Source organism: Rhinolophus ferrumequinum, chromosome 5 (assembly GCF_004115265.2).
Source record: "Rhinolophus ferrumequinum isolate MPI-CBG mRhiFer1 chromosome 5, mRhiFer1_v1.p, whole genome shotgun sequence".
Taxonomy (NCBI): domain Eukaryota; kingdom Metazoa; phylum Chordata; class Mammalia; order Chiroptera; family Rhinolophidae; genus Rhinolophus; species Rhinolophus ferrumequinum.
The window spans coordinates 7,825,501-7,848,464 of NC_046288.1; the positions used below are offsets into that span (position 1 = coordinate 7,825,501).

At 35.9% G+C, this 22,964-nt stretch overlaps 1 protein-coding gene across 14 annotated transcripts in view; it reads left to right on the plus strand.

The window, feature by feature from the left end:
• FRYL (FRY like transcription coactivator) overlaps nucleotides 1-22,964 on the plus strand; it is a 240,389-nt gene that overhangs the window by 58,554 nt on the left and 158,871 nt on the right. For 8 of the 14 annotated variants that reach the window (XM_033105525.1, XM_033105526.1, XM_033105527.1 and 5 more), the window contains exon 1: nucleotides 1,211-1,453. The exons of 1 other annotated variant lie outside the window; for it this stretch is intronic. In XM_033105525.1, coding sequence (XP_032961416.1) covers nucleotides 1,252-1,453 — 202 coding nt within the window. In that variant the 5' untranslated portion in view covers nucleotides 1,211-1,251. Of the gene's footprint in view, nucleotides 1-1,210; nucleotides 1,454-19,690; nucleotides 19,790-22,964 lie in introns of those variants that run through there. 5 more of the 14 variants (XM_033105533.1, XM_033105529.1, XM_033105538.1 and 2 more) reach the window with 4 other exon arrangements.

A 22,964-nucleotide genomic window follows, 5' to 3' on the forward strand; every position in this document is an offset into this window, starting at 1 on the left:
ATGTAGAGGACCTTCAATTAATGTCTTTTAAATAATGAAATAAAAAATAGTTGACTTTATATAATCAATGTGGCAGAAAAATGAGGATTAAAAACGCAGCAATTCAGAACCAGAAATTTGTTTTTACATTAGAACAGTTTTTCCTGATATCTACATAGACAATTTTATGCTTTATCTTTTAAACTATATAAATCATTTTCTTCATGTTGAGTCTTAGAAGAATGAGGTTGTGCTTCTGTCTCACTAAGGGAAATCAGATTTTTAAATTATTATCAAATGTATGTCCTCAAGGTTATAAATTTGATTGCTTAGGGAGTTTACGCCTTATCTGTTCTCTTTGGTTTTTCATTTCCTTCTTGCTCACTTAATATCCCCACCAGAGGGCAGGCAAAAGAAGGGAAAAAAGACGATATTAATTTCAGTTTTCAAAGTCTTATGTAGGCATCTTCCACTGCGATATTTTGTCATGCTTCTGGATTACATTAAGACAGTAGGATCAACTACTTTTGCTATTTTAAAATATTTAGTATAATGCCTAGTTATTTGGAAACAAATTGTGTAAGGTTGATTACTGGGTTTAGTGAATTAAATATTTATACTTTATATTCTTAGATCCAAATTATTTTAAGTTATCACTTTCTTCTTGTAATTTATGCCAAGGATTCAGTTGCTGCTATTGATAATTACAGTTGATTGTATTCATTGGACATTGGACACATTGGAATGTTCATAATACAATGTAAAGTTTTAAATTTTCCTTTCATGCCCCATGAAACTTGATGTTCCTGAGGTCCATTAGTGAATTTTTAGAATTAAGAATTATCTTTTGACTGCAAGTTACTGTTTCTCACTTCAGTTGTAAGTTTATTTAAAAGGATGACACACCGCAGACCAAATTAAATTTGTCTTAACATTATCACAGTGTAAGTTTTCAAAGTCTAAATGTTAAACTAGATGAATGCTGAACATTTTATGGTCTCAATATTGCTGTTAACACCCATTGTAGATGTACAAGTAAAGTGCCATTTCATTGTCGATAACTGTTTGGTTTGTTATCAGTATGAACAGCAAATGTTCTAAAAATCAGCTTCAGAACAGCTGGCACTTGACCTACTGGTGTTTAGCACCACCTCAGCTCTCATGACGTTTCTTTGCTCTTTGACATAAATAGTGTACCTTATCTTCTCATCAAGGAAATTGGTACAAGCACCTTTCTGTGTGCTCGTAGGTCTAGTAATGTAGAACCTTAAAATGGATTTTTTAAAGAGAGTTGTTCCTCCCATTCTTTCTGGAGATGTGGTTTGGGATACTAGAGATGGTTTTCAGGAAAGTTCTCCAAGATTACTGAAGATGAGATGTCTTAGTTTGCTTTCATCGGAGAAAACTGTAGATGAGGAAGATGGAATCAATTTCTGTCATAGAAATTATGACAAACACCACCACCAACAACTTGGTAAAGTAAAAATGTTTCATTTTCAATCCCTTAAAAAGTATTTTAGGAAAGTAGAATTATTTTTACAAGTATCAATTCTAGTAAGCATAAATCTTTATTTTGAAAATCAAGTTTAAGTATTAAAAATGTTAATACATGTAAATATATAGTTGGTCTAAATTTTTTTAGTATCAAAATTTTTGCTTCAAGTTTAGATGGAGAAATATTTGTGCTCTAAATCAAATAAAGCCATTAATAAAATTAAGTTTGGTGATCTTTAGATAATATGTTGATGAAGTGTTATACTTATTGAAAAAATGTTATTGCTATAACCTGTAGAATATGTAAATGAAAAAAATAAGATGCTGAGTTTTACCTATCACCACAGAAATTGTGTAAATTTTGTTTTTAAAATATGCCCCGTTCTTTTGTTTTAAAGATAGCAAATATTTGAGTGAAATATAAAAAAGTCACATCTTTGAATATAATCATGATTATTTTGTGTCACAACCTTTATTTTGTATAACCCTGCAAAGTTAAATTTAATGCCTTTTAAAGTTTGAGCAAATGATATGTGTTAGGAGAAAAATCAGTTTTGCTAGTGACTAGCAAATATTAAAAGAAGATGGAAAAATTCTTTAAATTTTTACATTTTTGGTTAAAACATTTTAAAATGTTAAAATGTTCTGTATGATTATAAAATTTTTTTATTTTCGGAAACCAATAAGTGCTCATATAGTTAATATTTAATACAAAGAAGAGAGTTTATGTAAACCTTATGCATGTTTGATATATATTCTTATAGTTTTAATGTGCACATATACATTTTTATTTATAGAATTTACAAATGAGGTTTACTGTCCTAACTGTGCTTTTTCATTTAATACATCATAAACATTTTCCTGCCTCATTTAAAATGCACAAAATTGTGTTGATGTAATAATTAAATCAGTCCCTTATTGATAAACATTTAGAATGACTTTAATTTTTAGTTATTAAAAATTATGTAATATCAATTTATGTATTACATTATACCTTTGTTGATTGCTTCTTAACATAAATTTCTATGTGCATTTAAAATTTTGATAGATAATGCCAAGTTACCTTTAAAAAATTTCTCAATTTAAGCTCTTCAGGGCAGATGAGTGTTCCTATTTCTTTGTATTCTCCCTAACACTAGTTCTTGTCAGTTTAAAAAATAGGGTAGTATTTGTGAAAAATCAAACTTTGTTTTAAGAACATCAATTATGTAAAAGAAAGGAGAGGGAACTTTTAAGTTTAAAAAGAAATATATACATATATATTGATATCTACAATGTACTGGTATTTGAAGTTTCTTTTTATACTATTCACTCATTTGGGTGGATGAAGTAGAGGTGAGGCCACTGAGGAGTTAATGCCTCTTAATTTCAGTTAAAATCTGGAAATCTTTCAGCACTTAGTTTTTTGTCTCAACAATGCAAATATGCATAAGTGAAAAATATGAATATATTAACATGTGCATTATTTAAGTTATTAAAAATTTACTTTAGCTTTTAGCCTTGAATCACTTAGTTGTTTTCTCTACCACAGCTTATGTGGTTGGATTTGGTTTTTAATTAAATGTAATGTGTTATGCCCATTAGTTTAATATGGCTCCTTTTCTAAAAAAAAAAGACTATCTTATGTTTTTGAGTATAGCATACATGTTATAAAATGTAATAGATTTTGTAATTTATATTAATTTTCACATAAGCACTCAATGTAATGATTAGGAATTTTCCGTAGTATACTTGTATATCTTTTTACCAGTCACAGTCAAAACAAAGCAAAATCATGGAGCACTGAAGAATACGTGTATGTTGTCTGAAATTTCAGAGGCTACAGGTTCTTTGTGGAATAACTTGCCCAGTTTCTCTCCAAAAATAAAATTCAACTTGAGGGAATGACTGTTAAAATTAATTTAAAGGACTTCTTTGGCAATTTCTGTAGAGAGATTTGGTTTTAAAGTTTCTGGTTCTTCAATTTCAGTTTACTGATCAAACTCCTTTTCTTGAATCTCAAGATTGATACTAAAGTTATATTGTATGTAAGAATAAAACGCAGGTGGTTCGCACCAGTCTATACAAAGGTTACTTGCAACTCAGCATGAATGAATTTTTACTTCCTGTTTACTGGTGGTTCTGGGATAGAGATAATGTAGTAGTTTAGCCGAAAGTCATACAAATATGACTGGGTACAGTTCTTCTAAAGGGTGTTATAGTATTGTTCATTTAATGAAAGGAGAAATCAAATATATGAAGAGATTTCATATCAGTAATGCAAAGAAGGAACTACACTTTTAGCGAAAAACTGATGTGTAATCTCATAGTTTTGTATTTGGATCAGTTGTTTCCAACTTCTTTAGTTGTTAATTCAAAATTTAAAAAATTATTTCAAGGGATGTTAGACAAGGTTGTAATGTGAGAGGATCAACTAAGAATGAGTTAGATTGCAATATATCGAATTTACTTGCTATTTTTAACTCCAGAAGTATTTTAGATGTCTGTGGTTTCTTGAACAAAAATATGGGTAGAATTTGCAAGAGTTGATTTTTTTTTTTTTTGCAAGAGTTGATATTTTGAAGAATGTTTTTCTTTGCTTTTGATAACTTTTTTTATTTTTTAACTTTCTGTAAATATTAAGTAACCTAATATTTATAGATTTTTATAGAAATTCTCAAACAACTCACTGGATTTATCATAAGTCCTCTACAGAACATATTAACAAATGCCTGTAGTATACCACACTATTCAAATTCCCTGCCACCATTTCTGCTCCTAATAGGTTGTGTTGTGTGCTTACCAAGAATGGATTGTGTTTTATACCAAACCAGATATATCAATTGTACTTGTAATATAATTTAATTAGGTGTTACATAATTCAGCAAAGTAGGAGACTGAAAAAAAAGAGTTGTTTTGGTGTAAGCAACTTTGAATGCTTTGGTCAGATTCCACACAGGTGAATTCCTAAAAACAATTTGCTTTTGTATTACATGTAGGCCAGAGAAGTGTACATGATTGGAAGGATTTTGCCCTCAGATACCTTAAGCTTCTCATTGCACTTTGAAGAAATTGAAACTGGAAATTGTAGATGATATGTATGTACATGGGTTGAATTTGGCAAGAAAGAGAGATTTACCTTAAGAGACAAGTACTTCGTACTGTCCCAGAAGCCTAGGGAATAAACATGGATTTTATATGTAAAGTCAAAGTAAAACCTTTAGTGGACCTATTGACCTTTTTCCTCCCTGATTCCTACTTTAAGGAAGCTTTTTGATTACATGATTAGCTAACAGTTGTAATTTACAATAAAGGGACACTGGTGTGTATAGTTAAATAATGTTGCAATTTTGTTAAAGAGGTAAATCATTTATTTGCTATCCCCACTTAATAAATAAAAGGTAATCAAAAGGTTCACCGATTTATGTTACATAATCTTGTTCATAAGATGCTTAAATATTCATATTTTTTGTGTAGAGTCCTAATCTTGTCATCAAAGACTGATTTCACTGATAAATATTAGACTGGCACAAGTAATATCTGTCTTAAGACATAAAAGTTGGTGGGGGAGAAAATGCCTTTCCCTGATTCGGTATACACTACAATGTTTTCTGACCATTGAAGAACAATGAGTGTTAGGCGAAATCATGAGTCAGTTCCTAAGAATTAGGCAGTGTGTTTCCACAGGCTTCTGTTATGACAGCTGCAAAGTACTTGTATATCCAAGACAGGGTTATTTTTATTCTGATGGAATCAACCTTAATTTTGTTGTTCACTTTGCTTAGAGTCAAGAATAAATGAGTGTAAATATAAGATTTATTTTTATAATTCACCAAGAAAGAGATAATGATACACTGAACAGAACTAAGTATACATCAACATTAAAAATAAAGGAAAATTTTCAGCACCCTCTGTATTCTAGGCAGTGTTTTCTTGTTTTACCAACTGAAATGGTATCGTTTGGCTACCTATTTAATGCTTACCCGTCCCGTTTCCCCCTCAAATAGAATATAAATTGAACAAGGACTTTGCTCTGTTTACTCATGTGTTTTAAGGTTTGGAGCATAATAGTGGCTCAATAAATATTGGTTGAATGAGCAGATGCTCTCTCAGTTGTCTTGAAACCTAGTGAGATAGGTTGTTACACAAAGTTTTGAAAGTTCAGAGAGGCTTAACCAAATTATTTGAGGTTTTTGGCTACTAAGTGGTATAGTCATGCCATTGTTTTAAAGTCAGGCATTTGTTTTTTCACTTTATCTCATTGTGGCTTTTATGCTTCTGAATCTTTATGAATAAACATTTTTTTTTTTTAAGACTAACCTATCTACCGAGGTTAATTGTTCCATTAAAGAACATATACTTTTTTGGGTGGTGCTTTTATTTTAACTAAGAGCTGTATTTTCATAAGAAACAACTTTAATTTCAGTATATATTAAGCGTTACTCTTTGAGATTCTGTGTTTCACTTTAATGAACAGTTGATAATTATTTTTATATCACTCTGGTTAGATAAGCTGATTAAGAGAATAGCTGTTTCACATGACTTTTACAAAAACAATTAAAAGACACACATTGAAATACCATTTCCATTTCATTACAAAGTGTTAATGACTCCATGGGATATAAATATTTAAACAGTTTACTGGTATACCTCTCCTGAGGTATTCAGGACAGCTTACTAGCAGGGGCAAACCAAAATGTGGCACTTGTTATAAAATTCCAAATGCCTTTTGGCTGAGCTTGAGGGGCTCTCTACATTTCACTAGTAAACAAAGGGGAGTGCTAACAGTTACTAATTAGATTTTCTTAAGTGATCTTTTCAGTTTTGTCTTTGTAGAGCCGTTGCCCTCAGTGGTTAGATTTTACATCTCCAGAATAGCTCATTTTTGTTTGATACGTTTGTTATATAGTAGGTATAGGGATAGCATGGCAAGCCAGTTACCTTTTACAAGGGAATGAGATGGGTAAAGAGTGATTTAAGTTTTCATCAAAGACTGGATTGTTAATAAAGAGTTGAGAAAAGGTCCTGGGAGAACACTGAGATGAGGCTTTCTTCTGATACTTTAAATGCTTGTAGTGACAATAAACCGAAGGAGAAGAATCATTTGGAATTCAAATGTGATAAAAAGGTTTTTGGGCAAGGCAATATCCAGGAAGAACCTGAGCTCCAAATAATAATCAGTTTGCTATGGAGTTTCTGGCTTGACTGAAATGATACCTTGTACCTCACTCTGTGTGGAGAAGTTTAAGAATTCTTCTTGCTTATGCAAATGGGATTTGGAAGCATTGGGCTTAATAGTGTCATGAAATCAAGTAGGTTCCCTTACTCAAGAGGGCCTTTTGAAAGATCCAAGATGGCAGAGTAGATATAGACTGTTCATACTTCCTTCCGTGAACACATTAAAATTACAACTAAATTATAGAACACTCAACCTGGAGAACCATCTAAAATCTGGCTGAACAGTAGTTTTATAACTAAGGATATAAACGAAGCCATGTCGAGACTGGTAGGAGGGGTAGAGATGTGGAACGGGTTGGCACCAAACTTCTGTGTGGCGGATGAGAATCAGGAGGGCTATCTCGGACGCAGAGGTTCCCCTTGGAGGAGCGAGGGACCTCGGTCCCCCACACCAGGCTCCCCAGCCCGGAGTACTGGTGCTGGGAAGAGGCGCTCCCACAACATCAGGCTGTGAAAAACAGTGGGGATTCTGACCAGCTGGGTGGGACCGAAGGCTGCGGGAAACCCAGATGTCCTCTTAAATGGCCTGCACACAGACTCTCATTCTCAGGTACTCACCCTGGGCTCTGTTGGAGGGACAGTGACTCGGGGGGCATCGAAGACATACGGGGAGAGAATGCGGTGTGTGGCTTCAGAGCGAGGACTAGAGAACAATCGACATTTTCCCTGTTGTATGGGGTCCGACTCTTGTGTAGTCAGCAGGCGGGTACCATTTTTCGAATGTTGAGCTGTCCCCCACAGGCTAAATCTGAATCTGATTGGTCTAGTGAGCTTCAGTGCTCTGCCCTACAGACTCACTGGGACCCCACCCTACCCAACTGCCCCAATGCTAGAAGCACTTTCTCAATGAGCAGCCATGCCCATCCACATTGCGCTCTATCTTGGAAAACTGTCAGAGTCCACGGGCCCCAGCTGGGCTGCAACTGGCCCCAGTGTGCTCTGAGACTTTCGTTGAGTAATTCTAGGCTCAGCACTGGCACCAAACCAGAGTCTACATTAACTTAGTGACCATAGTTGTTCCCACTCTAGTGACTCCCTGAGACCCTGCCACACCCAACTACTGACTGCACCAGGCTTTATCAGTGGCTGGACCTTAAGGGAGCAGGCAAGTGGCTTTGGGATGTCCTGGCTTTTTGCAGAGCTACCCCAGGCCCGGTACTGGTGGCAGCTGTCCTCAGTTTACAGTGTAGCCTCTCCCCCATGCATCCAACTTTAGCACCGGAAGTGAACAACCATGGGTCACTTTGTAGCTCCTACCAGGTAGTCCCTGGCCAGTCACAGGCAGTGGGTGATGTGGGCCTGCACCGGCACCCCTCCCAAGAGGCCCAGAAACAACATACTTGGAGTTTGGCTTCACAACACAGCAGAGCACTGCCTAATTTGTGCCACAAGCAGCACACCCAAAGGGCAGTCTCAACAGGCACCAAAGCCTGTTGGGGTGAATCCCACTCACTGGGGTAAGGCCCCACACAGGAGCCCATAAGCTGTGGACCAAACTTCACAGCCAATCAGCGTGAGGGGCAATCCCACCCACTGACATGCCAGTAATAATCAAGGCTCATTATAAAACGAGGGCACATACAGTTCACACAAGGAACTGGAGCTGTTGACCGGGGAGACTGTGTGAGGGCCCCACAGGACACCTACTACGTAAAGCCACCCGGACAAGGCTGGGAGACATAGCAGATGTACCTAATACATAGAAACAAATACAGTGAGGCAGCCAAAATTAGGAAACAAAGAAATACATCCCAAGAAAAAGAACAGGAGAAAACTCCAGAAAAAGAACTAAACGAAATGGAGGCAAGCAACCTACCAAAGTTAGGTTTGAAAACACTGGTTATAAGGATGCTCAAAGAACTTTAACACAGACATAGCAAGCATAAAAGAGGACATGGAAACCATAAAAAGGAACCAGTCAGAAGTGAAGAATGCAATAACTGACATGACGCATACTCTAGAAGGAATCACTGGCAAACTTGATGATGCAGAGGATCAAATCAACGATTTGGAAGACAAGGTATTAAAAAACACCCAATCAGATCAAGTATAACAACATTCACATCAGAAGAGACAAAGCAAGGGATTGAGAACCTATTCGAAGAAATAATGACTGAAAACTTCCCTAACCTGGTTAAAGGAAGTAGACATACAAACCCAGAAGTGCAGAGTCCCAAACAAGATGAACCCAAAAAGACCCACACCAAGACACATCATAATTAGAATGGCAACGGTTAAAGACAAAGAGAGAATCCTAAAAGCAGCAAGAGAAAGGCAACTAGTAACTTCTAAGGGAGCTCCCATAAGATTGTGAGCTGATTTCTCAACAGAAACTTTGCAGGCCAGAAGGGATTGGCACAAAATAGTCAATGTGATGAAATGCAAGGACCTACAAACAAGGGTATTCTGCCTAGCAAGGATATCATGTAAAATTGGACAGATAAAGAGCTTCCCAGACAAGAAAAAGCTAATGGAGTTCATCACCACCAAACCACTGTTACAAGGAATGTCAGAGGGACTTCTTTAGGATGGAAAAGAAAGAAAGAATATAAAAATTATGAATAATAAAATGAATGGCAATAACTACATATCTATCAACAATTACTTTCAGTGTAAATGGATGAAGTGCTCCAATCAAAAGGCGTAGGAAGGCTGAATGGATAAGAAAACAAAACCCTTCCATATGCTGCCTACGGACTCACTTTAGATTGAAAGACACAGACGGAAAGTAAAGGGATGGGAAAAGATATTTCATTGAAATGGAAATGAAACACAAAAAAAGCTGGAGTAGCAATACTTATACCAGACAAAATAGACTTTAAGAAAAGGGCTACAACAAGGGATAAAGAAGGACCCAGTAATCCCACTTCTGGGTATTTATCTGAAGAAACCTAAAACTCTACTTTAAGGGGACCTGTTCACTGCAGCATTGTTTAAAGTGGCCAAGATGTGGAGGCAACCTGGGTGTCTGATGATGGAAGAATGGACAAAGAGGTGGTGGTACATACATATAATGGAATATTGCTAGGCCGTGGAGTGGAGTGGGTTCTTGCCATCTGTGACATCATAGATGGACCTGGAGGGTATTATGCTGAGTGAAGTATTCAGACAGAGAAAGATAGATGCAATGTGATTTCGCTTATGTATGGAATCTAAAGAATGAAACAAACAAACAAACAGAAACAAACTCATAGACACAGAGGACATTTTGATGGTTGCCAGATGGGAGGGGCGTTGGGGTGTGGGTGAAAAAAGGGGTAGGGATTAAGAAGTACAAATTGGTTGTTAAAAAGTATTTATGGGGATGTAGGGTATAGCATAAGGAATATACTCAATAATATTGTAATAACTATGTATGGTGTCAGATGAGTAGTAGATATGTTGGGGTGATAGGTAGGAGGGGGTGGGGGGACAGGGTGCAAAAGGTGAAGGGATTAACAAGTACTAATTGGTAGTTACCAAATAAATAGTCAAGGGGATGTAGAGTAAAGCATAGGGAATACAGTCAGTGAAATGGAAATAACTATGTATAGTGCCAGGTGGGTACTAGACTAGTTAGGGGGATCATTTCTTAAATTATATAAATGTCTAACCACTAAGCTGTACACCTGAAATTAATGTAAATAATATTGAATGTCAACTGTAATTGGAAAATTTAAAACGGGGAGAAAAGGTAAAGAGGAATAAAGTCCAAATTTCCAGGTATAAAACATAAGTCATGGGGATGTAATGAACAGCATAGGGAATATAGCCAATAATACTGTGATAGCGTGGTACTATGTCAGATGGTTGGTGGACTTGTCAAGGTGATCACTTGTTTAGGTATATAAATGTTGAATAACTAAGGTATACCCCTGAAACTAATACAATATTGTATGTTAGCTATATTTTTAATAAAAATCTTGAGAAAAAAAGGACCTTGGGAGTTCTTTTCAGGTTGTAATCATTGGAGGATGCAGGGGAAGCCTTATTGGGTTGTTACATTGATTCCATCTCTGAATCTGAGAATTGTCATGATAGAGGAGAGATATTGGGAAGACCCACCAGCATGATGGGAGAGAGGCAGTGAGCAGAGCTCTACCAGTGACTGTGCGACCTTAATTAGGCTACTTAATCTCTCTAGGTCAGTTAGTCTCACCTGTCAAATTTGAGTGGTACCTTCTTTGTAGCATTGTTTTCAAGATTACCAGAAATGGGAGCAAAATTGACCCATAGTTCAATATTTGATGGCTATTTGCAAAAATGTTTGGATTTTTGTGTTGGAGGTAGATGAATCAGATTTATTTAGAATTTATCCTTGGAGCATTCCATCTTAAAAAAATATTCTGGGAATTTGGATCCAGGTCTTTTACAGTGTGTAATTCCAAAATATTTTAGCATGTGATTTATAGGTATGTGAGAGCTCATGGGAGATTGAGTTGCGTCACCTTTTCCTGCGTTTCCTTCTTTGTCCACAGTATGTGCTCTTCCAAATAACTACTGCCAAGTGATTGTGTGATTTAGAAGTTACTGCCACATTGTTATGTCAGTAGTTTCTCTTGGCTGTTTTTAAAGTTAACCTAAAACTTCTTAAGAGGGAGCATTTTAGACTATGTCCTCGAGTTACATGGATATATAGTTTTAAAAATTGGGGCAGGTAAGTATGGCTAGAGGTAGGGTCAGGATCTTGACTTCTTTGGCTTTTATTTTTTTTTTATTATTATTTTTTTTAAACTTTTTTTTTTTTAACTTTCATTTATTTAAGTGTGGTTTTCCAGGACCCATCAGCTCCAACTCTAGTAGTTGTTTCAATCTAGTTGTGGAGGGCGCAGCTCACACTGGCCCATGTGGGGATCGAACCGGCAACCATGTTGTTAAGAGCACCGCGCTCTAACCAACGGAGCTAACCGGCAACCCTACTTCTTTGGCTTTTAGAAGGGAATTTAAAGAAACTTAAATGAAATAAAAGATACATCCGTCTCTCTTCTTAAGGGACATAGAATAGCTTCTTCTCTATTCCACTTACTCTGCTGTTACGCAATCACAGAACTGATGTTTATCCAGTATGGTGATACTGGTTGTTAAAATATTTCAGTGTCAGTTGCTATTTAGTTATTTTTCCATTTCCTCTCCCAAATGCTTCTGCTACTTCATTCCTCCTGCCCCTACCCCAGGAGCCTCTGGAACCACTGCAGGTTTCATCAACTAAAGGGTGCGTCCTAGGCACCCCAGGGTCCCTAGTACCCACCTCCACCCAGAGGCTGAGCTTGTGCTAATTGTTCAGTTACCAGACCTTCCTGGTGGCTGAGTATTTCGATGATCATCCCTGCTTATTCTCACTAAAGAAGCAAAATAAAGGGGGTATTGTATCTAAGATAAAATAGTTGAAACAAAGGAGGGTAAGAAAAATACATAAATAATTATTAGGCAAAACATGCTGAAATAGTAAAGGTGTAAAAAAGATGAATAAGATGATAAAAATAATATCTATATCAGAATATGTTAAAGAAAATAATAGAGGTGAGCCTGACTAAAGCTAAATGTAAATTAAAAATGTAAAGGAATATACTTGAAAGGTTAAACAAAAATATAGTGTGCTATAAAAGAAATTCAGGAAGCAACATGCAATCCAAGGGTTAACTCCACCCACACGCAAGCAGTGGCCTTTGGGGTGAAGCAACTATAGATAGTTACCAGCTTCCAATCCTGGTGACTTCCTGAAACGAACTCTGCAGGGGGAATGGAAGTCTTTGTGTGACTGTCCTTGGGGTTGAATAGTTTCTCTCAGCCCCAACCTCAGTTAATTATTCTCCGTGTCAGGACTCTAACTCATTGTCCACTAGCTTCTATTATTCTATTTAATATAAATGTCTTGTTTCTTTCACTAGATAGTGCGTTCTTTGTGAACTGAATTGGTCTTATTTATGTGGGTATCCTCAGAGCTTAGCCCAATGGCAGGCACTTAGTAAGCAGCTAGTAAGTGTTTGTTGGATGTTAGAGTTCTCTGTGCTTTGGTTCTTGTCCTTTATATGCCAGAGTTAAGTTTTTACTTGTTACTGAAAGCTGCAGTCAGTTACCATATTTAGCGTACTGACTGTTCCTTCAGAACCATCTAGCACATTGCTCAGTGGCATTGGTCCCCCTGGCAAAACAGCCTTCCATTAGTTTCAAATGAAAAAAGAAAAACAAACAAACCTCAAGTCGAGCAAACGTTGATCTAGAACAGAGGCTAGCAATGCTAACTTTTTCTGCAGAGGGCCAGATAGGAAATACTTTAGGCTTTGCCACCCACAAGTCTCTGTCACAACTACTCAGCTCTGCCTCATAAAGCCAAATGAGCCTAGATGATAACGTGAATGAATGTTGTGGCCATGTTCCAGTACAACTCTATTTACAAAAACAGGCAACGAACCAGGTTTGGCCTGCAGGCCAATATGTTCTAACCCCTGAGCTAGAATATGGAAAAGAATATTGCTGACATGAGAGAGCTACATGCAGGTAACTTACCTGGGAACTAGAGAATGGAAGCTTTGAAGAAGGGTCCAATATTACACTTATTTGTATTTTCTATAACTCTTGGAATAATGTTTTATCCAGAGTTAGGTGTTCAATAAATATGTATTGATTTGACTTGAAATCCGACTGTAACAGTAGTTACCCTCCCTGGTCTTCAGTTGTCTTATCTAAAATTTAAGGGATTATGTTATGTGATCGTTAATGTCTCTCCAGTTAAAAAAATCTGTGATTCTGTAACTGTGGCAGGCCAGATGATTTATTCTTTAAAGATAAAAATTGTTGGCGTACCACATTTTATGTACGCCCTTAGTATCCTGATGTGGAGTTCTGGAATGGTTGCTTGTAGCAGTCATTCTGTTTGTGGACCTTTCCACAATGGAACTCATCCTCTAGCTACACCTGTACCTTCCACCCATCTCTGTCACCCCATCCAGCCAATTAATGAAGCCTAGTCCGTATTTTGTTTAAAAGAATAAATTAGCTATAAAGGTATCCTACGCAATTTCAGGTGATTCTTTGTACAAAGACAACGATTAAGATGAGGATCAGTCTGTTTATCTTTTAGAATTCCATTTTTCTAAATTCTGTATCAGCAAAGCAGACATTCCGTCATTGAGTTTTTTTCATTTAAACTGTTAAACGGTAATCCAAAATAATCCTAAATATTACAGATGTAAATTTTTGTCACCTGATCTGAATTTTAAATGCCTCTTTTACTTACACTTTTGATAATTTTTCCCCCTAAATAGTGATTTGTTTAAGATTGGGTAAGCTATCTGATGATATCTTATACTGTTCTCAAGAAGAAGCATAAACTGGAATATATTTCTAGTCTACATGACGGAGAAACTAAAAACTCTAAAAAGTTCTTATAAGGAATACAGAAAATTTCTCTTTTATTTCCTAAGCTTTTAAAGTTTCCCAGTCTCTATTTTTAAGTAAGTATAGATGTGTGTTTAAAATTACATAAGCAAGATATTTTTATATTAGTGTAATTTGAAGTAGCTCTTCTTAAACTTGAATGTGCCTAAGAATGACCTAGGGGATCTTATAAAAGAAAAAAAAAAAAGTGGGTTCTTATTTACTAGGTTTAGAATGGGGCTTTAAAGAATATTAAGATTATGAAGGTAGGTTCTTCTAAATAACTCTTAATATAGTACACTTAACTATGTATAAACATTTTTCTGTGTTTTGGGCTGGCCCGTTTAATTCTATTGGGCAATCTTTTTATCTTTTCTTCCTAACACTACTTACTGGTACTCTCCTTCCTCAGTGTAATTTTTTTGTCTTTACATTTAGTAGCCTCTGCAGTTTGAGTCTTCCTTTCCTTTTCTGATTTAGACTCTTTCTCTTGTACTTTATTTCAACCTTGCTGACTTACCCTTTTGTTTAAAAACTGTTTAAGAGTGATATCAGAGGTGGCTCTAACAATAAAAACCTCTGGTTGATTGAAAACTTATTATGCTCCTGACAATGTAGGAAAAATTCAGAAAGGCAAGCATTGGCAGGAAACAGTGAGTCTTTACTTTGTGGTGAGTGCTTCATAGATAAGCTGGCCATAGGTCTCCAGAGACCTTGGACAGTTGACAGTTTATATCTCTGTTCTGGCATGTTGTTAATAGGGCCCATTTTCACTCTCAAAAAAGTCCTGCTTTGGGCAATACATTTTATATTCTCTGTGTTCATGGTTCATAGAGTTTGACCTATTCTTTCCTAGTAGGATTGATCAATTGTAATGCATATACCCCTTTCTTTTCAATATATCTGTATAATGTGTATTAACAATGAAAGTACCTTAGTATTAACGATCTCTTTTCCGGGAGTGACTATACACTGTGCGTATTATAAAAATACAAATCCAGTAACAGTAGCCTTTTGAATAGAAAAATTTTAATCTGGATTTTTATTAACAGTATTTTCAAAAATTATTTCACACATTGAAAATAATTTCTGATGTCTAGAATTCTTAGGATCTCAAGAATCAATTTTAAATATATTAGAAACAGCAGATTCTTTTCCTCATTCAAGAAATAATAATATCTTAGCACTGGGCCAAATGATAGCAAATTGGTATGGTTTGTTAGGGCAAAGAAGTAAGTATGATTACAGGGTCTGGACTGCTTCATTTTAAGCAGAGGAAGCAAATTTTTTTTTTTTTTTTGGTTTTTATGTGTGAAATATATAAAAAGAACTTAAACCAAAAGCTAGGAACAATTGGGCTATTAATAAATACCCTCTGTCAGGAAGGTAACAGTAATTATACCTTAAGGTATACACAAATAATAGAATTGCTGCATAGGTAACCACTCCCAAAATACAGAGCTTAGTTAAAACGCTTCTTTACTTGTTTTATGTTACTAATTTGTGAATATTTTGGTGCATTGATTGGTCCAATCTGTGACATTTGTATAAAACTTACCTTTATTAGAAATGCTTTTATAGCTATAACCATTAATTCAGAAACTTGATTTATACTTCAAAAATAAGCAGTTAATTTGGACATGACCTGAAACTTTACTATCCAGAAATCTGGATGGAATTCTGGTCCAAGTGTTTCAAGAGCAGCTTCCCCTCATTATTCACTTGTTTATTTTGTTTGCCCTTTCATAGTGCTGTATTTGAATTATTGTCTCCTTTTTGTTGCTGTTTTCTTTTTCTTCAGTTCAGCTGAGTCCATTAATTTGTGGTTATTGTTGGTTGGCAAGTACTTAAAAAATAACGAATTCAGTCCCCCCCACCCCCGATAAATGGAGAAGATAACTAGAGAACTTGGGGGTTGGTTACCTGTATGTTCTCCTCTTAACTCTAATCCTGACATCCCTTTTGTACTTTAGGTCAGTATAGCCAGAACTCTTTTTGATATGACCTACTCCTGACTTACTCCACATTTAGTACCACCAACCACATAGTCACTTAGGCCCAGGGGTCATTTTTCATTACTTCAGTTGTATCTTTTTACCCTATCTTATCCATCATCAAATATGTCAAAAAGTATCTCTTAGGAAAAATTGGAATCTGTCGTCTTATTTCCATCCTTAGTGCCTTTTCCTGAATTATTCTAAGTATAATACTATTTATTTGTTTAGTCATTATCTCTCACCATAGCAATTTAAATAGCCCGTTGAGTTCTGCTGTGCTCTCAAGTCCATTTTCCACCTAATTAATCAAGTGATCTGTTTGACCTTGTTCCTGCTTAGAACTCTTCTACAGCATTCAGTTATCACCTTCAGTATTTCTTGGAGCCCCGTGGGTATTTCAGGGGTTCTTTGCAAATCTTCTCAGACAAGTGGAAGAACCAAGTTCGTACGGCCCTGATCCTCTAAACCTGGTCAGCCAGAGTTACTCCGATTTTAATACATTTTCCTTTTTGAGGTTAAGCATAAAGATTCATTATTCAGAAGATAAACAGATTTCAGATTCGATATTCTTCCCTCAGAGTGGTCATCCCTGATCATCTTCTCTTAGTAGGGCCTCATCTGGTTTTCTCTGTCGCCATATCCCCCTTTATTGCTTTCACAGCCCTTAATCACAATTTGTAATTTTATATTTGCATATAGGTATGTGGTGACATATCCCCACCCACACTCATACACTCTTCATCTCCACCATTGGATCCTAACCCTCCCAAAGGCACAACGATCTGTTTTAGTCGCAGAATTATCCTTTACCACCTGGCATGGTGCTTTGACACAGTGTTTAGACCTTTTATATTTAATGTAATTAATGACATGATTGGGTTTAAATCTATCTTGCTATTGTTTCCTGTTTGTCCCATCTATTGTATTTTCTTTTTTCCCTTCTTCCTTACCTTTTTTTTGGATTAATTGTATTTTTTTAGTGTTCTACTTTATTCTACTATTGGCTTATCATCTTCTCTCTTTTTTAAATTAGTTGCTCTAAGGTTCACACAATGAATTTCAACTTACCACAGTTTACTTTCAAATACTAGCATAACAATTTATGTATAATGTAAGAACCTGAAATCTTATACTTCTGTTTATCCCTTCCATCCTTTGTGCTTTTGTAGTCAAATGTTTTATTTCTACATATGTTATAAATCTTATAGTACGTTAACTACTTTTTGCTATAAGCAGTCAATTTAACTTAAAGAAAATTTAAAATAAAATAAGAAAACTTCTTCTTTTTACCTGCAGATGTGCCTTTTCTGGTACTCGTCATCATTTGTCTAGATCCACGTTTTCATCTTACATAATTTTCTTTCTGCCTGAAGAAATTTCTTTAACTTTTTTTTTTTTGTATGCAGATCTGTAGGTGACAAATTCTTTCAGGTTTTGTCTTTCTTGGAAAAGTTTTTGCTTGTCTTTTGACAATATGTTTTCACTGGCTATAGAATTATAGGTTACCAGTTTTATGCTTTAAGCTTTTCAGTGATGTCATTCCAACTTCTGTCTTCCATAGTTTCAGATGAAAGATCTGCGTTCATTTTCCTTTGTTCCTCTGTATCTAATGTATCATTTCCTTTGAATGCTTTTAAGATTTTTGTTCTTGTCATTGGTTTTCAGAAATTTGATTATGGTGTGTCTTGGCCATAATGGTATGCCATAATTTCTCTAAGTTTACTGTGTTTTTTTGTATGTGTATTTATTCTTGCTTGAGGTTTGATGAGGGTTTTGGATTTGTGGGTTTATAGTTTACATCAATTAGAAAATTTTTTTGGTCATTATTCCTTCAAATAGTATTTTTTGTTCAGTCTTCTGAGATTCCAGTTCACATATGTTACACCATTTGATATTCCAAAGGTCACCGAAGCTTTGTACATGTTTTCATTGTTCTGTCATGTGTGCTCAACTTTGGAGAGTTACTATTTACATTTCTCCAACTTTACTGATCTTTTCTTCCACAGAATCTAATCTTCTATTGGGTCCCACCCAGTAAATTTATTGTTTTAGATATTGTTGTATATTTTCTCTCTCATCCAAAGGTCTCTTTGAGTCTATTTTTATGTCCTCTATTCTCTCCTCATTGTGTTTATTTTTTCTTTTAAGTTCTTGTGCCTATTGTTAATAGCTTTTTAAGAGTCCATATGCTAATTCCATCATCTCTGTCATTTCTAGATCTGCTCTATTTATTAATTTTATGGGTCACATTTTCCTGCTTTTTGACACATCTAATAATTTTTAATGCATTGTAAATGTCACATTGTTGAAAACTGGATTTTGTTATTCGCACACAGCTGAATTCTTTGAGGCTTGTTTTGGATTCTTTGAAGCTATGTTAAGGAGGGTTTAAGTAGCCATTAGCCCATTAGTAAGGCATGACCCTTCTGGAGTATCTGCAGAATGCCCTGGGTACTCAACTGTATTAGTTTCTCAGATTTTCCTTGTTTTTGATGACCTTGATAGTGTTGAAGAGTATTGGTTGGGTATTTGTTTAGACTATTCAGTTTGGGTTTATCTGATGTGTTTTTCATGGTTAGACTGGGGTTGTGGGTTTTTGGAGGAAGAACACAGAGGGTAACATGCCATTTTTATGACATCATATCAAGAATGCATACTCTTGACTTGTCACTGATGATGTTAAACTTGATCTCCTGGCTAACGTGCAATGTTTGTCAGGTTTCTCCATAGTAAAATTACTGTTTCCCCTGCTTTCTATATTTCACTCTGGGAGGAAGTCACTAAGTGTAGCTCATACTTTTAAGCGTCAGGGATTAGTGCTCCTCCTTTTTTGAAGATGAAGTATCTACATTAAATTATTTGGAATTCTTCTGAATGTGTGTCAGGGGTCCCCAAGGCCATTCCCGCACTTTATGATCTGCTAGAAGGACTCACAGGACACAACATATAGTTGTACTTACAGCTATGATTAAGTGCAGCAAAAGGATGCTAAGCAAAATAAGCAAAGTGGAAAGGGAGGTGGGGCAAAATACAGGGGAAACCAGGTGCGAGCTTCCAGAGTGTCTCCTCACAGCAGCATTGTAGAGGGGGCAATTGAGTGCCCAGCAGGGAACTGTGACACCATAGGTGAAATGTTACCAACCAGGGAAGCTCATTAGGGACTCAATGCCCAGGAGTTTTACTGGGGCTGATCACATAGGTACCCCTTGCCTGGCACATACCCAAGGTTTAGACTCCCTGGAGGAATGCAGATGTTCAGCATAAACTGTTCTGTTTGAGCAGTTTAGGCATAGTGAGCCACTCTTCATCAGTTCTGGAAATGGCTGGGCTGGCCCTCTTAAAATCTAAGTTCTTAGATGCTAGCCAAGCATCGATCTTGTAAGCAGGACTTTTCAAAGAATACCAGTGAGACGTGCTAGGTTAATTCTTTTTGTACAATGTGAGATCTATCTCTTCTTGCATATTTATTTAATCATTAATTTATATCAATGTAGATCCCATGGATATTTATTTTACTGTTTGGGTTAAATTCCAAAACGACATTGTTTATTTTGTTGCTCAAATTGTTACAGCCTTGGCCCTTTCCTATTTTTTGGCCCTACAAGATGCTCTAGGTTTATCTTGTATATTCTGTGCTCTCGCCCTAGAATCAGCCACTTCTTCAAGGAGCCCTGCTGTCTTTTTGTAATGCAGTTTTAAAATGTTCAAACATATTCACTGTAGCAAATTTTGGGAACCGGAAAGAAGTAAGTAGAAATGCATTAAGAAGTAAATATTAACTGATATAATTTATAATTACTGTTAATGTTTTGTTGCATTATTTAATGAGGTTTCGAAGTAAAAATATGAAATGATTTTCTTACTTTTCTGTATTTCATGTGTGGTGTTAATTACCTAACAGACCTGAGGGCATCTTTCCTTCTATTCCTAAAGCCTTTCAGTTTCCTGTAAGGTCCAGAAAAGGTGAAAACTTTTTGAAGAGACTGAAATCTGTGAAGGCTGTTGAAGGCTCTAGGAGTGATAGGATATTTGATATTTTGTGTGGAAAAACTTGCCAGGTTTCTGTTTTTTCCATATTATAGTTGTTCTGGATACCAGTTTTAATAATGTTTTGAGATATTTAAAAAGATGTTAATATGTGGAATAATCCATATATTTGTACTCTTCCTAAGAATGTTAATAATTGAAGAGTTAGTTCCTTTGAGTGGGTAGAACATTAAATTCCAATGAATTGTATTGCAGGATTTGTTCAGTTAAATCCAAACTTCATTATATATTGAGGAATATTTTGTTTGGATCCTTTTTTTAAAGGGCAGTTTTTTTTAGAATTTACTGAGAATCGTTCCTGGTATACATTCTTTGGAATATTAGAATGTACCTCTATCTACCTTCTACTCAGAAATGTAAAACAAGTAACTAATTCCATGAATCCTTCAAATGCCAGTGAAAGGACATAGAATTAAATGGAAATTACTTAAAATAAAGAGGGAAACCTACTTTCTAACTCCTGGAGGGCAAGAGAATTGCCAGTCATCTTTTGTACCTAGTGCTTTACAGTTTCTGGCCCTGCCAAGAGGACCTCAGCAAAGGCTGATAATACTGAAATAGTGAATTTCTTAAAAATATACTAAGTCTTATCATTTGAAAAGTATTCTTTAATATATAATAATCTAAAAGGTGAAGAGGAATATAGTTGGAGGAAATGATCCAAAATAGATTTTTCTGCTTTGCCAAGGATATGGCATTGAGCAATGATTTCTGCAGCTATTTTTTTAATGGTGATGAGACCAAAACTATATATGTATGCTACAACTTGGAGAATTTTGAATTTACAGAATGAATGAAACAGACGATTGACATTCTGACTCTTTTGGTAAGCTGGCAGTAAGCTCTGGGCTGTGTGTTTGTTTCTGTGATTAATCGATAGGTTAAGGCTAAAGAACTCACCTGAAAATTGGTGGGAGTATTATTGTGTAATTTAAAAGGAGGACTAGTAATTGAGAGATTGGAAAAGCATTCAACATACAGTGGGACTCTGCCCCGCTCTTCTAAAAGGATTGTTGGGTGCATAATGTAGTTCTACTAGTTAATCTGCTTTAGTGATTTGGGTGATAAAAGTTTAGTAAGAGTTAAAAAGTTTAGTAAGGGTTAGAAAGGAAATTAACTTTTGTTAAAGTTGTGATTTATAATTGGAATAGTACCATTACTTATTTTATTTACATTTCAGAATAAAGTTCAGAGCTCAGGCTCTGCCCACATGGGCCTATTGAATTATTTTCCATATAAATGGAAAGTGCCATTTTCACTCTCCCCCTATCTACAAGGAAGTCCTGGTGTATGTAAAATAGAATTTCCCAAATAAGTCCTGAAATTAATTTTATGCATCTGTGTCTCAAAAAAAATTTGCTTTGCTTTGGCTGTACACACCTAGTAAGAGACTGCTTAAATGTAATTGAACTTTAAGTTCTGATTTATTTTTTTAGATGTGTATAAACAAAACTCAAGCAGAAGAAAATCTGTTTTTTAAGCTTGTGAGACAATCACCTTTTACCACTACCCTCAAAAGAAGTTATCATACTCTGACATTCTGTGTGACAGTTAGTTTTGCTTGTTATAGTTGATAAAGGTTTACTGGGAATTAACCTTGGTTACTTTGGTGGGATATTATAGTCAAATAATATTAAGTAGTTTTTAAGATTTGTGTGAGGCTGATAGGCTTAGCTCAATAGCGGTAGAAAAAGTATGTCAAAACATCAGGGTATATGCCTCCTAACTTGTCTGTTTGCTGACACGATTCAGTTTTGAGTCTTGGCATTTAATGGTGGCGTTTTTATGGGTCTAGATCAGTTTATTCCCCTAATCTGTTAACAGCTGTTTGATGAGAAGAGGATTGTATTGTCAAATCACTTTGGAGAATACTTTAATTAAAAAGGAAAATTATATTGGTTTGTGTACAACTCAGATCCTTTTGTTTGTTGACATACATTGTTGATGTATAAGAATGGCGTGCAGTAGCTAGTGTTTTGAGCTGTGGAATGTGCTTTATTTAAAAATGTTAACACCTTGATGAGCTGGCCGGATGGCTCAGTTGGTTAGAGTGTGAGCTCTCAACAAGGTTGCCGGTTCAATTCCCAGATGGGATGGTGGGCTGCGCCCCCTGCAACTAAAGATTGAAAATGGCGACTGGACTTGGAGCTGAGCTGCGCCCTCCACAACTAGATTGAAGGACAACGACTTGGAACTGATGGGCCCTAGAGAAACACACTGTTCCCCAATATTCCCCAATAGAAAATTAAAAAAAAAAAGTTAACACCTTGAGGCATTTGTATTGCACTAGACCAGGAGAAACCCTGTTCTTAATTTTTCCTGAGATGTCTATGATGAAGATGTGCCCAAACAATGGTGTCGTGCTATTGGGGTTCTCTGTCGTTAGCCTTTCCAGCCCTGGTTTGAATTTAAGGGTTTGGGTCTGTTCAGGAATGGGAATGGCCTGGACTGATTCCAGATTTCTTGAACTATTCTGAAGAAATACAAGCTTGAAGTGACACTCCCCTCAGTACTCTTCTTGCTGAATATGTCTTAATAACTATGATTATCTTTTTCCCTTAGTGTATGATACTTGTGCGAGGAAGAATGTTCTTTCAGCTTTTAATAGAGTGCCGAGCCATTCGGCTGTGAATAAACTTACTCAGTTGTGCCTTTGGTCACGGAATTTACTTATTTTTGTGGTTTTAAATGGATCAATAGAAATGTATGCCACACATGGAAAAACACATGCCCTGTTGACCTTCAAAGTCACAGTAAACTGTGAGGTCAGGGCATCTTTCTTCTGCTGTTAACATAAAATATTATTTGTCGGGTTGACTGTGAAACTTTCCTACTATGTTGAAGAGCAGTTAAGCTTTTAATAGTGTCAGTTTT